The following is a 13313-nucleotide window of genomic DNA, read 5'->3' as shown; positions in this document are numbered from 1 at the left end:
CGGTTTAAGGACACTCACTTTAAGTACACTCGCGAGTAAGGACATATCGCCCAATAGGCAAACGGCAGCTCACGCATGCGCCTGTCAGCACGTCCTGAACAGCAATACCAGCTCCCTACCTTTCCCGAAGCTGTGCGCAAGTGTGGAGACTATAGAGCCTGTTACAAATGAGTTATTTATATCAGTTATGCACGGATATGACGATTGCAGTAGAGTACATGCATTGATAAATGGGAAAAAAGGTAGTGCTTCACTTTAAGTACATTTTCGCTTTACATACATGCGCCGGTCCCATTGCGTACGTTAATGCGGGGTATGCCTGTATTAAGGGAAAAAGATACAGACTCAAGTCTTTTCTATTCTAAAGGACATTAAGAATTAGATTTTCTTTTTGCAGGAAACTTGCCTGATTACTTTGTGTTATTTATCTATCAGTAAAGTGTATAAAGCAGGGGGAATCTGAGAGGTTGGAGAGATGCGTTTAGATATCTTTGAAAAGGGAATCTCTCTAAGATAAATGTAATGTGTATGTGATTCTCTGGGTGCTATTCTGTAAGTATTGTGTGTATTTGTAAATATTTGTATTTTGTATTTAAAATAAAAAAGATTCCCCTCACACTCACTACTACACCATGTATACACAGCACAGGTACAGCGCGGGCAGCGGCAGTGCCAGCCTCCCCCTCACACACACTACTACACCATGTATACACAGCACAGGTACAGCGCGGGCAGCGACAGTGCCAGCCTCCCCCTCACACACTACTACACCATGTATACACAGCACAGGTACAGCGCGGGCAGTGCCAGCCTGCCCCTGACACACACTACTACACCATGTATACACAGCACAGATACAGTGTGGGCAGCGGCAGTGCCAGCCTCCCCCTCACACACACTAGTACACCATGTATACACAGCACAGATACAGCGTGGGCAGCGGCAGTGCCAGCCTCCCCCTCACACACACTAGTACACCATGTATACACAGCACAGGTACAGCGCGGGCAGCGACAGTGCCAGCCTCCCCCTCACACACACTACTACACCATGTATACACAGCACAGGTACAGCACGGGCAGCGGCAGTGCCAGCCTCCCCCTCACACACACTACTACACCATGTATACACAGCACAGGTACAGCGCGGGCAGCGGCAGTGCCAGCCTCCCCCTCACACACACTACTACACCATGTATACACAGCACAGGAACAGCGCGGGCAGCGGCAGTGCCAGCCTCCCACTCACACACAGGAAGGGGAGGAGCTGTGAGCCAAGATGGCGGCAGACCCTGGAGGAGGGAGAGGAGTGGGAACCAGGTCTAAGCTAATCTGAATGCGGATAAGAAAGTTTCACTGGAAGCTAAAGTGCAGAAACTTCTGCAAAAGAAAGAGTCAGAAAATATGGAAAAAGAGATGAATGAAAATGTTGGGCAGAAAGAATCTGAAATGGAGAATACTGAAAGTCCGGCTCAGAACCAGACGGGTAAGAGAACTGCGGCTAAAACCAGCTCAAGGTCTAATGAAGCCAGGAGTAAAAGGCAGGCAGAGCATGAGAAAAGGAGACTTGGGGGTCACAAAAATTGTTATCCCACAAATTGGCAAGGACGTACACACTAATGCACAGGCAAATACAGCTACACCTGAGACAGAGACCCTGCAAGCAACTGCACCTGACGCAGTGACCCCGCAAACAACTGTACCTGACGCAGAGACCCTGCATACAGCTGCACCGGAGATAGAGAAACTGCACCTGATACAGAGAGACTACAAGCAGCTGATGGTTGCAGACAGGTGCAGGAATTAGCAGTCACACCCAAGGCAGACATGCAGCAAACAGCCCAGGTTGAGAGCCTGAATGATGCTGGCAATACACCTGAGACAGAGCAGCAAACAGCCCAGGCACAGGAAGAAGTGTCTGAAATAGAAATGGCTGAAGCAGTGGAGAACGCTGAAGCAGTAGAGGCTTTTGAGGCGCAAGAAATGGAGATTCCAAAAGTGGGAGAGAAATCCATACAGCCTGCAGCAGCATCAAAGCCCTTAGCAGAAACAGGAGCGGCAAAAGCAAGGTCCTTAGCTGAAGCAGGAACGGCAGCAAAAACCAACAGGAGCGGCTGAGCCAGCTCCCCCACAGCAGTCAGCATGGAGTACAAGACGCCCAGGTACATCTTATTTGTCATTTGATGATGCCAGAAAGCGCAGGAACGTAGTCAGGCTGCATTATTGGGGGGATATGGTTCCTATACCGGACAGATTTGTTGTAGGAAAAGACTTGAACAAAGTTTCTCTTGGCTTCCAACCCAGTGAGGTGTTTGCTTTGTTACATGCTCCTAGTAGCAGAAACTACGAAGTCAGCTTTAAGACACCAGAAGGGCTAGCAAAATTCTGGTTTCGTTACAGAGAAGTGAAGGATAATCCTGAATGGGAATTCTTTAAAGTTATCCAGGTTTCTCGCCCTGTGACCGTGGAAGTGAATATTATCTTTGATATTGAGACTGTAGCGGTTGAAGATACAGGCATACCCCACATTAACGTACGCAATGGGACCGGAGCATGTATGTAAAGCGAAAATGTACTTAAAGTGAAGCACTACAGTACCTTTCCCCACTTATCGATGCATGTACTGTACTGCAATCGTCATATACGTGCATAACTGATGTAAATAACACATGTGTAACAGGCTCTATAGTCTCCCCGCTTGCGCACAGCTTCGGTGCAGGTAGGGAGCTGGTATTGCTGTTCAGGACGTGCTGACAGGTGCATGCGTGAGCTGCCGTTTGCCTATTGGGCGATATGTACTTACTCGCGAGTGTACTTAAAGTGAGTGTCCTTAAACCGGGCTGCAAAGACAGTGCGATGTTCAGTCCGGTCCAGTGAAAAGTATGGATGCTGAAGGTTTCTGGAATGGGGGCTACAAGTTTAAAGTTAAGCTCAGATACACACACAATGTGGCATGTCACCTCCCAAACGCCATATATATTGGAAGGGATCGCGGGCGATGTTTTTATTGGGGACAGCCTAAAAAGTGTTTTAAATGTGATTCCCCCAGGCACTTAAGCTCAGCGTGTGACAAAATCAGGTGCACTTTGTGTGGTTCTATTGGTCATCACAGCTCTGAGTGTGACAAGGACATTGTCTGCAACCTGTGCTATAAATGTGGTCATTCCTTTAAAGATTGCCCAGAAGCCGAACACAACCATTACAGGCAGAATGACACAGAGTCATCAGAAAGCCTTCAACTTGCACCTGTGGAAGAGGTTTTAAAGTCTCTGGTTCTGACATATACGCTTCCAGCCCAAAGGGGGTCAGACGGAGAGCACAGGAGTGATCTGAGTTTTGTACCTAACACAGAGAATTCTACTCAGGAAGGTGATGTACCCTGCAAAGATGGCGGCGAACCCTGCAAAGATGGCGGCGAACCCTGCAAAGATGGCGGCGAACCCTGCAAAGATGGCGGCGAACCCTGCAAAGATGGCGGCGAACCCTGCAAAGATGGCGGCGAACCGCGCAAAGATGGCGGCAAACCTCGCAAAGATGGCTATAATGAATGGGAAACAATAACAAGTAAAAACAAGGCTGCCCAAACCAGCTCAGCTAGCAAGAAAACTACAGAAACTGTCCAAGAAGAGATCTCGCTGCACAATACATATGAGGTATTGGAGGAAAAGAGTTGGGGTGAAAAGATGGATGACGCAGACCCGATATGTCGGACAGTCAGACCTCGCATCGGTCTGGATCTATTCAGGACATTGAGATGGCCGGACCATCGAATAAGAGAAATCTGCCATCAGAGAGTCCCCCGGGAGAAAGAAAATGGACAAAAAGAAAAATGGTGCAAAAAAGAAAAAAAAGTAAGTATTGTGTGTATTTGTAAATAATTCTATTTTGTATTTAAAATAAAAAAGATTCCCCTCACACACACTACTACACCATGTATACGCAGCACAGGTACAGCGCGGGCAGCGGCAGTGCCAGCCTCCCTCTCACACACACCACAGGTACAGCGCGGGCAGCGGCAGTGCCAGCCTCCCCCTCTCACACACTACTACATCATGTATACCCAGCACAGGCAAAGCACGGGCAGTGGCAGTGCCAGCCTCCCCCTCACACACACTACTACACCATGTATACCCAGCACAGGTACAGCGCGGGCAGCGGCAGTGCCAGCCTCCCCCTCACACACACTACTACACCATGTATACACAGCACAGGTACAGCGCGGGCAGCGGCAGTGCCAGCCTCTCCCTCACACACCCCACTACACCATGTATACACAGCACAGATACAGCGCGGGCAGCGGCAGTGCCAGCCTCCCTCTCACACACACTACTACACCATGTATACACAGCACAGGTACAGCGCGGGCAGCGGCAGTGCCAGCCTCCCCCTCACACACACTACTACACCATGTATACACAGCACAAGTACAGCACGGGCAGCGGCAGTGCCAGCTTCCCCCTCACACACACTCCTACACCATGTATACACAGCACAGGTACAGCGCGGGCAGTGCCAGCCTCCCCCTCACACACACTACTACACCATGTATACACAGCACAGGCACAGCGCGGGCAGTGCCAGCCTCCCCCCCCTCACACACACTACTACACCATGTATACACAGCACAGGTACAGCGTGGGCAGTGCCAGCCTCCCCCTCACACACACTACTACACCATGTATACACAGCACAGGCACAGCACGGGCAGCGGCAGTGCCAGCCTCCCCCTCACACACACTACTACACCATGTATAAACAGCACAGGTACAGCGCGGACAGCGGCAGTGCCAGCCTCCCCTCACACACACTACTACACCATGTATACACAGCACAGGTACAGCGCGGGCAGTGCCAGCCCCCCCTCACACACACTACTACACCATGTATATACAGCACAGGTACAGTGCGGGCAGCGGCAGTGCCAGCTTCCCCCTCACACACACTACTACACCATGTATACACAGCACAGATACAGCGCGAGCAGCGGCAGTGCCAGCCTCCCCCTCACACACACTACTACACCATGTATACACAGCACAGGTACAGCGCGGGCAGTGCCAGCCTCCCCTCACACACACTACTACACCATGTATACCCAGCACAGGCACAGCACGGGCAGCTTCAGTGCCAGCTTCCCCCCCACACACACTACTACACCATGTATACACAGCACAGGTACAGCGCGGGCAGTGCCAGCCTCCCTCTCACACACACTACTACACCATGTATACACAGCACAGATACAGCGCGGGCAGCGCCAGCCTCCCCCTCACACACACTACTACACCATGTATACACAGCACAGGTACAGCGCGGGCAGTGCCAGCCTCCCCTCACACACACACTACTACACCATGTATACACAGCACAGGTACAGCGCGGGCAGCGGCAGTGCCAGCCTCCCCCTCACACACACTACTACACCATGTATACACAGCACAGGTACAGCGCGGGCAGCGCCAGCCTCCCCCTCACACACACTACTACACCATGTATACACAGCACAGGTACAGCGCGGGCAGCGGCAGTGCCAGCTTCCCCCTCACACACACTACTACACCATGTATACACAGCACAGATACAGCGCGAGCAGCGGCAGTGCCAGCCTCCCCCTCACACACACTACTACACCATGTATACACAGCACAGGTACAGCGCTGGCAGCGGCAGCCTCCCCCTCACACACACTACTACACCATGCATACACAGCACAGGTACAGCGCGGGCAGTGCCAGCCTCCCCCTCACACACACTACTACCCCATGTATACACAGCACAGGTACAGCACGGGCAGTGCCAGCCTCCCCCTCACACACACTACTACACCATGTATACACAGCACAGGTACAGCGCGGGCAGCGCAGTGCCAGCATCCCCCTCACACACACTACTACACCATGTATACACAGCACAGATACAGCGCGAGCAGCGGCAGTGCCAGCCTCCCCCTCACACACACTACTACACCATGTATACACAGCACAGATACAGCGCGAGCAGCGGCAGTGCCAGCCTCCCCCTCACACACACTACCACACCATGTATACAAAGCACAGGTACAGCGCGGGCAGTGCCAGCCTCCCCCTCACACACACTACTACACCATGTATACACAGCACAGGTACAGCGCGGGCAGCGGAAGTGCCAGCCTCCCCCTCACACACACTACTACAGCATGTATACACAGCACAGGTACAGCGCAGGCAGCGGCAGTGCCAGCCTCCCCCTCACACACACTCCTACACCATGTATACACAGCACAGGTACAGCGCGGGCAGTGCCAGCCTCCCCCTCACACACACTACTACACCATGTATACACAGCACAGGTACAGCGGCAGTGCCAGCCTCCCCCTCACACACACTACTACACCATGTATACACAGCACAGGTACAGCGCGGGCAGTGGCAGTGCCAGCCTCCCCCTCACACACACTACTACAGCATGTATACACAGCACAGGTACAGCGCGGGCAGCGGCAATGCCAGCCTCCCCCTCACACACACTACTACACCATGTATACACAGCACAGGTACAGCGCGGGCAGTGCCAGCCTCCCCCTCACACACACACTACTACACCATGTATACGCAGCACAGGTACAGCGCGGGCAGTGCCAGCCTCCCCCTCACACACACTACTACACCATGTATACACAGCACAGGTACAGCGCGGGCAGCGGCAGTGCCAGCCTCCCCCTCACACACACTTCTACACCATGTATACACAGCACAGGTACAGCGCAGGCAGCGGCAGTGCCAGCCTCCCTCTCACACACTACTACACCATGTATACACAGCACAGGTACAGCGCGGGCAGCGGCAGTGCCAGCCTCCCCCTCACACACTACTACACCATGTATACACAGCGCAGGTACAGCGCGGGCAGCGGCAGTGCCAGCCTCCTCCTCACACACTACTACAGCATGTATACACAGCACAGGTACAGCGCAGGCAGCGGCAGTGCCAGCCTCCCCCTCACACACACTACTACACCATGTACACACAGCACAGGTACAGCGCGGGCAGCGGCAGTGCCAGCCTCCCCCTCACACACACACAGCACAGGTACAGCGCGGGCAGCGGCAGCCTCCCCCTCACACACACTACTACACCATGTATACACAGCACAGGTACAGCGCAGGCAGCGGCAGTGCCAGCTTCCCCCTCACACACACTCCTACACCATGTATACACAGCACAGGTACAGCGCGGGCAGTGCCAGCCTCCCCCTCACACACACTACTACACCATGTATACACAGCACAGGTACAGCGCGTGCAGGGGCAGTGCCAGCCTCCCCCCCACACACACTACTACACCATGTATACACAGCACAGGTACAGCGCGGGCAGTGCCAGCCTCCCCCTCACACACACTCCTACACCATGTATACACAGCACAGGCACAGCACGGGCAGCGGCAGTGCCAGCCTCCCCCTCACACACACTACTACACCATGTATACACAGCACAGGTACAGCGCGGGCAGCGGCAGTGCCAGCCTCCCCCTCACACACACTACTACACCATGTATACACAGCACAGGTACAGCGCAGGCAGCGGCAGTGCCAGCCTCCCCCTCACACACACTACTACACCATGTATACACAGCACAGGTACAGCGCGGGCAGTGCCAGCCTCCCCCTCACACACACTACTACACCATGTATACACAGCACAGGTACAGCGCGGGCAGCGGCAGTGCCAGCCTCCCCCTCACACACACTTCTACACCATGTATACACAGCACAGGTACAGCGCGGGCAGTGCCAGCCTCCTCCTCACACACACTTCTACACCATGTATACACAGCACAGGTACAGCGCGGGCAGCGGCAGTGCCAGCCTCCCCCTCACACACACTTCTACACCATGTATACACAGCACAGGTACAGCGCAGGCAGCGGAAGTGCCAGCCTCCCTCTCACACACTACTACACCATGTATACACAGCACAGGTACAGCGCGGGCAGCGGCAGTGCCAGCCTCCCCCTCACACACACTACTACACCATGTATACACAGCACAGGTACAGCGCGGGCAGCGGCAGTGCCAGCCTCCCCCTCACACACACTACTACACCATGTATACACCGCACAGGTACAGCGCGGGCAGTGCCAGCCTCCCTCTCACACACTACTACACCATGTATACACAGCACAGGTACAGCGCGGGCAGCGGCAGTGCCAGCCTCCTCCTCACACACTACTACAGCATGTATACACAGCACAGGTACAGCGCAGGCAGCGGCAGTGCCTGCCTCCCCCTCACACACACACAGCACAGGTACAGCGCGGGCAGCGGCAGTGCCAGCCTCCCCCTCACACACACACAGCACAGGTACAGCGCGGGCAGCGGCAGTGCCAGCCTCCCCTCACACACACACTACTACACCATGTATACACAGCACAGGTACAGCGCGGGCAGCGGCAGTGCCAGCCTCCCCCTCACACACACTACTACACCATGTATACACAGCACAGGTACAGCGCAGGCAGTGCCAGCCTCCCCCTCACACACACTACTACACCATGTATACACAGCACAGGTACAGCGCAGGCAGTGCCAGCTTTCCCTTCACACACACTACTACACCATGTATACACAGCACAGGTACAGCGCAGGCAGCGGCAGTGCCAGCCTCCCCCTCACACACACTACTACACCATGTATACACAGCACAGGTACAGCGCAGGCAGCGGCAGTGCCAGCCTCCCCCTCACACACACTACTACACCATGTATACACAGCACAGGTACAGCGCAGGCAGTGCCAGCCTCCCCCTCACACACACACACACAGCACAGGTACAGCGCGGGCAGCGGCAGTGCCAGCCTCCCCCTCACACACACACAGCACAGGTACAGCGCGGGCAGCGGCATTGCCAGCCTCCCCCTCACACACACACAGCACAGGTACAGCGCGGGCAGCGGCAGTGCCAGCCTCCCCCTCACACACACACAGCACAGGTACAGCGCGGGCAGCGGCAGTGCCAGCCTCCCCCTCACACACACACAGCACAGGTACAGCGCGGGCAGCGGCAGTGCCAGCCTCCCCCTCACACACACACAGCACAGGTACAGCGCGGGCAGCGGCAGTGCCAGCCTCCCCCTCACACACACACAGCACAGGTACAGCGCGGGCAGCGGCAGTGCCAGCCTCCCCCTCACACACACACAGCACAGGTACAGCGCGGGCAGCGGCAGTGCCAGCCTCCCCCTCACACACACACAGCACAGGTACAGCGCGGGCAGCGGCAGTGCCAGCCTCCCCCTCACACACCATGACGCGATAGAAGGATTTTTCCATCACACGTAGTGCGTTAGTTTTTGGGCCGTAGCAAAGGATATCTTGAGGATGAGGATGAGGATGATGAAGCCAATGGCCGGCATGTAGATCCCGATCGAGACGAAGCGGGACAAGGAGGGCATCAGGTAGAAGAAGTAGGACTGGTGGAGGCGCTCCGATAGGTTGTTCAGTTTCCGGAACATTCCTTCTAGGGTCCTGGGGAGAACAAGGAAAGTGGCAGAAAGGAGGGACGTCTCCAACCGTGTCTGTCAATCCCACCAGGGGGCAGTCTCCAACCGTGTCTGTCCCTCCCACCAGGGGGCAGTCTCCAACCGTGTCTGTCCCTCCCACCACGGGGCAGTCTCCAACCGTGTCTGTCCCTCCCACCACGGGGCAGTCTCCAACCGTGTCTGTCCCTCCCACCAGGGGGCAGTCTCCAACCGTGTCTGTCCCTCCCACCAGGGGGCAGTCTCCAACCGTGTCTGTCCCTCCCACCAGGGGGCAGTCTCCAACCGTGTCTGTCCCTCCCACCAGGGGGCAGTCTCCAACTGTGTCTGTCCCTCCCACCACGGGGCAGTGTCCAACCGTGTCTGTCCCCAACCGTGTCTGTCCCTCCCACCAGGAGCAGTCTCCAACCGTGTCTGTCCCTCCCACCAGGGGGCAGTCTCCAACCGTGTCTGTCCCTCCCACCACGGGGCAGTCTCCAACCGTGTCTGTCCCTCCCACCAGGGGGCAGTCTCCAACCGTGTCTGTCCCTCCCACCAGGGGGCAGTCTCCAACCGTGTCTGTCCTTCCCACCAGGGGGCAGTCTCCAACCGTGTCTGTCCCTCCCACCACAGGGCAGTCTCCAACCGTGTCTGTCCCTCCCACCAGGGGGCAGTCTACAACCGTGTCTGTCCCTCCCACCACGGGGCAGTCTCCAACAGTGTCTGTCCCTCCCACCAGGGGGCAGTCTCCAACCGTGTCTGTCCCTCCCACCACGGGGCAGTCTCCAACCGTGTCTGTCCCTCCCACCAGGGGGCAGTCTCCAACAGTGTCTGTCCCTCCCACCAGGGGGCAGTCTCCAACCGTGTCTGTCCCTCCCACCAGGGGCAGTCTCCAACCGTGTCTGTCCCTCCCACCACGGGGCAGTCTCCAACCGTGTCTGTCCCTCCCACCAGGGGGCAGTCTCCAACAGTGTCTGTCCCTCCCACCAGGGGGCAGTCTCCAACCGTGTCTGTCCCTCCCACCAGGGGCAGTCTCCAACCGTGTCTGTCCCTCCCACCAGGGGGCAGTCTCCAACCGTGTCTGTCCCTCCCACCACGGGGCAGTCTCCAACCGTGTCTGTCCCTCCCACCACGGGGCAGTCTCCAACCGTGTCTGTCCCTCTCACCACGGGGCAGTCTCCAACCGTGTCTGTCCCTCCCACCAGGGGGCAATCTCCAACCGTGTCTGTCCCTGCCACCACGGGGCAGTCTCCAACCGTGTCTGTCCCTCCCACCACGGGGCAGTCTCCAACCGTGTCTGTCCCTCCCACCACGGGGCAGTCTCCAACCGTGTCTGTCCCTCCCACCACGGGGCAGTCTCCAACCGTGTCTGTCCCTCCCACCAGGGGGCAGTCTCCAACCGTGTCTGTCCCTCCCACCAGGGGGCAGTCTCCAACCGTGTCTGTCCCTCCCACCAGGGGGCAGTCTCCAACCGTGTCTGTCCCTCCCACCAGGGGGCAGTCTCCAACCATGTCTGTCCCTCCCACCAGGGGGCAGTCTCCAACTGTGTCTGTCCCTCCCACCACGGGGCAGTGTCCAACCGTGTCTGTCCCCAACCGTGTCTGTCCCTCCCACCAGGAGCAGTCTCCAACCGTGTCTGTCCCTCCCACCAGGGGGCAGTCTCCAACCGTGTCTGTCCCTCCCACCACGGGGCAGTCTCCAACCGTGTCTGTCCCTCCCACCAGGGGGCAGTCTCCAACCGTGTCTGTCCCTCCCACCAGGGGGCAGTCTCCAACCGTGTCTGTCCTTCCCACCAGGGGGCAGTCTCCAACCGTGTCTGTCCCTCCCACCACAGGGCAGTCTCCAACCGTGTCTGTCCCTCCCACCAGGGGGCAGTCTACAACCGTGTCTGTCCCTCCCACCACGGGGCAGTCTCCAACAGTGTCTGTCCCTCCCACCAGGGGGCAGTCTCCAACCGTGTCTGTCCCTCCCACCACGGGGCAGTCTCCAACCGTGTCTGTCCCTCCCACCAGGGGGCAGTCTCCAACAGTGTCTGTCCCTCCCACCAGGGGGCAGTCTCCAACCGTGTCTGTCCCTCCCACCAGGGGCAGTCTCCAACCGTGTCTGTCCCTCCCACCACGGGGCAGTCTCCAACCGTGTCTGTCCCTCCCACCAGGGGGCAGTCTCCAACAGTGTCTGTCCCTCCCACCAGGGGGCAGTCTCCAACCGTGTCTGTCCCTCCCACCAGGGGCAGTCTCCAACCGTGTCTGTCCCTCCCACCAGGGGGCAGTCTCCAACCGTGTCTGTCCCTCCCACCACGGGGCAGTCTCCAACCGTGTCTGTCCCTCCCACCACGGGGCAGTCTCCAACCGTGTCTGTCCCTCTCACCACGGGGCAGTCTCCAACCGTGTCTGTCCCTCCCACCAGGGGGCAATCTCCAACCGTGTCTGTCCCTGCCACCACGGGGCAGTCTCCAACCGTGTCTGTCCCTCCCACCACGGGGCAGTCTCCAACCGTGTCTGTCCCTCCCACCACGGGGCAGTCTCCAACCGTGTCTGTCCCTCCCACCACGGGGCAGTCTCCAACCGTGTCTGTCCCTCCCACCAGGGGGCAATCTCCAACCGTGTCTGTCCCTCCCACCACGGGGCAGTCTCCAACCGTGTCTGTCCCTCTCACCACGGGGCAGTCTCTAACCGTGTCTGTCCCTCCCACCAGGGGGCAGTCTCCAACCGTGTCTGTCCCTCCCACCAGGGGACAGTCTCCAACCGTGTCTGTCCCTCCCACCACGGGGCAGTCTCCAACCGTGTCTGTCCCTCCCACCACGGGGCAGTCTCCAACCGTGTCTGTCCCTCCCACCACGGGGCAGTCTCCAACAGTGTCTGTCCCTGCCACCATGGGGCAGTCTCCAACCGTGTCTGTCCCTCCCACCAGGGGCTATGTCCAACCGTGTCTGTCCCTCCCACCACGGGGCTACGTCCTGCACTATTACCCTTTCCCATTTTCATCTATCAGTCTCTTTCAATACTTCTCACAATTACCACACTTTCCCTCTCACTCTCTCCCTACCTGTGGAACGTGCTTCCCTCTCACTAATCTCTCCCTACCTGTGGAACGCGCTTCCCTCTCACTAATCTCTCCCTACCTGTGGAACGCGCTTCCCTCTCACTAATCTCTCCCTACCTGTGGAACGCGCTTCCCTCTCACTCATCTCTCCCTACTTTTGGAACGCGCTTCCCTCTCCCACTAATCTCTCCCTACCAGTGGAACGCGCTTCCCTACCTGTGGAACGGGCTTCCCTCACTAATTTCTCCCTACCTGTGGAACGGGCTTCCCTGTCTCCCTACCTATGGAATGCGCTTCCCTCCCTAATCTCTCCCTACCTGTGAAACGGGCTTCCCTGTCTCCCTACCTGTGGAACGCGCTTCCTTCCCTAATCTCTCCCTACCTGTGGAACGGGCTTCCCTCACTAATTTCTCCCTACCTGTGGAACGGGCTTCCCTCACTAATCTCTCCCTGCCTGTGGAACGCGCTTCCCTCTCCCTACCTGTGGAACGCGCTTCCATCTCTCCCTACCTGTGGAACGGGCTTCCCTGTCTCCCTACCTGTGGAATGCGCTTCCCTCCCTAATCTCTCCCTATCTGTGAAACGGGCATCCCTCTCTCCCTACCTGTGGAACGCGCTTCCCTCTCTCCCTACCTGTGGAACGCGCTTCCCTCTCTCCCTACCTGTGGAACGCGCTTCCCTCTCTCCCTACCTGTGGAACGCGCTTCCCTCTCTCCCTACCTGTGGAACGCGATTCCCTCTCTAACTACATGTGGAACGCGCTTCCCTCTCTCCCTAC

The 13313-nt window shown here is 57.2% G+C and overlaps 1 protein-coding gene across 1 annotated transcript in view; it reads right to left on the bottom strand.

Moving 5' to 3' along the window:
- Nucleotides 1–13313, bottom strand: part of GPAA1 (glycosylphosphatidylinositol anchor attachment 1) — a 104969-nt gene that overhangs the window by 26943 nt on the left and 64713 nt on the right. Inside the window, 1 exon segment of the mRNA XM_075580933.1 lies at nt 9350–9503. Within this exon segment, the coding sequence (XP_075437048.1) occupies nt 9350–9503 (154 nt within the window).

The sequence above is a fragment of the Ascaphus truei genome, chromosome 2, assembly GCF_040206685.1.
Source record: "Ascaphus truei isolate aAscTru1 chromosome 2, aAscTru1.hap1, whole genome shotgun sequence".
NCBI lineage: Eukaryota > Metazoa > Chordata > Amphibia > Anura > Ascaphidae > Ascaphus > Ascaphus truei.
This window is presented reverse-complemented; position numbering and strand designations above follow the sequence as displayed.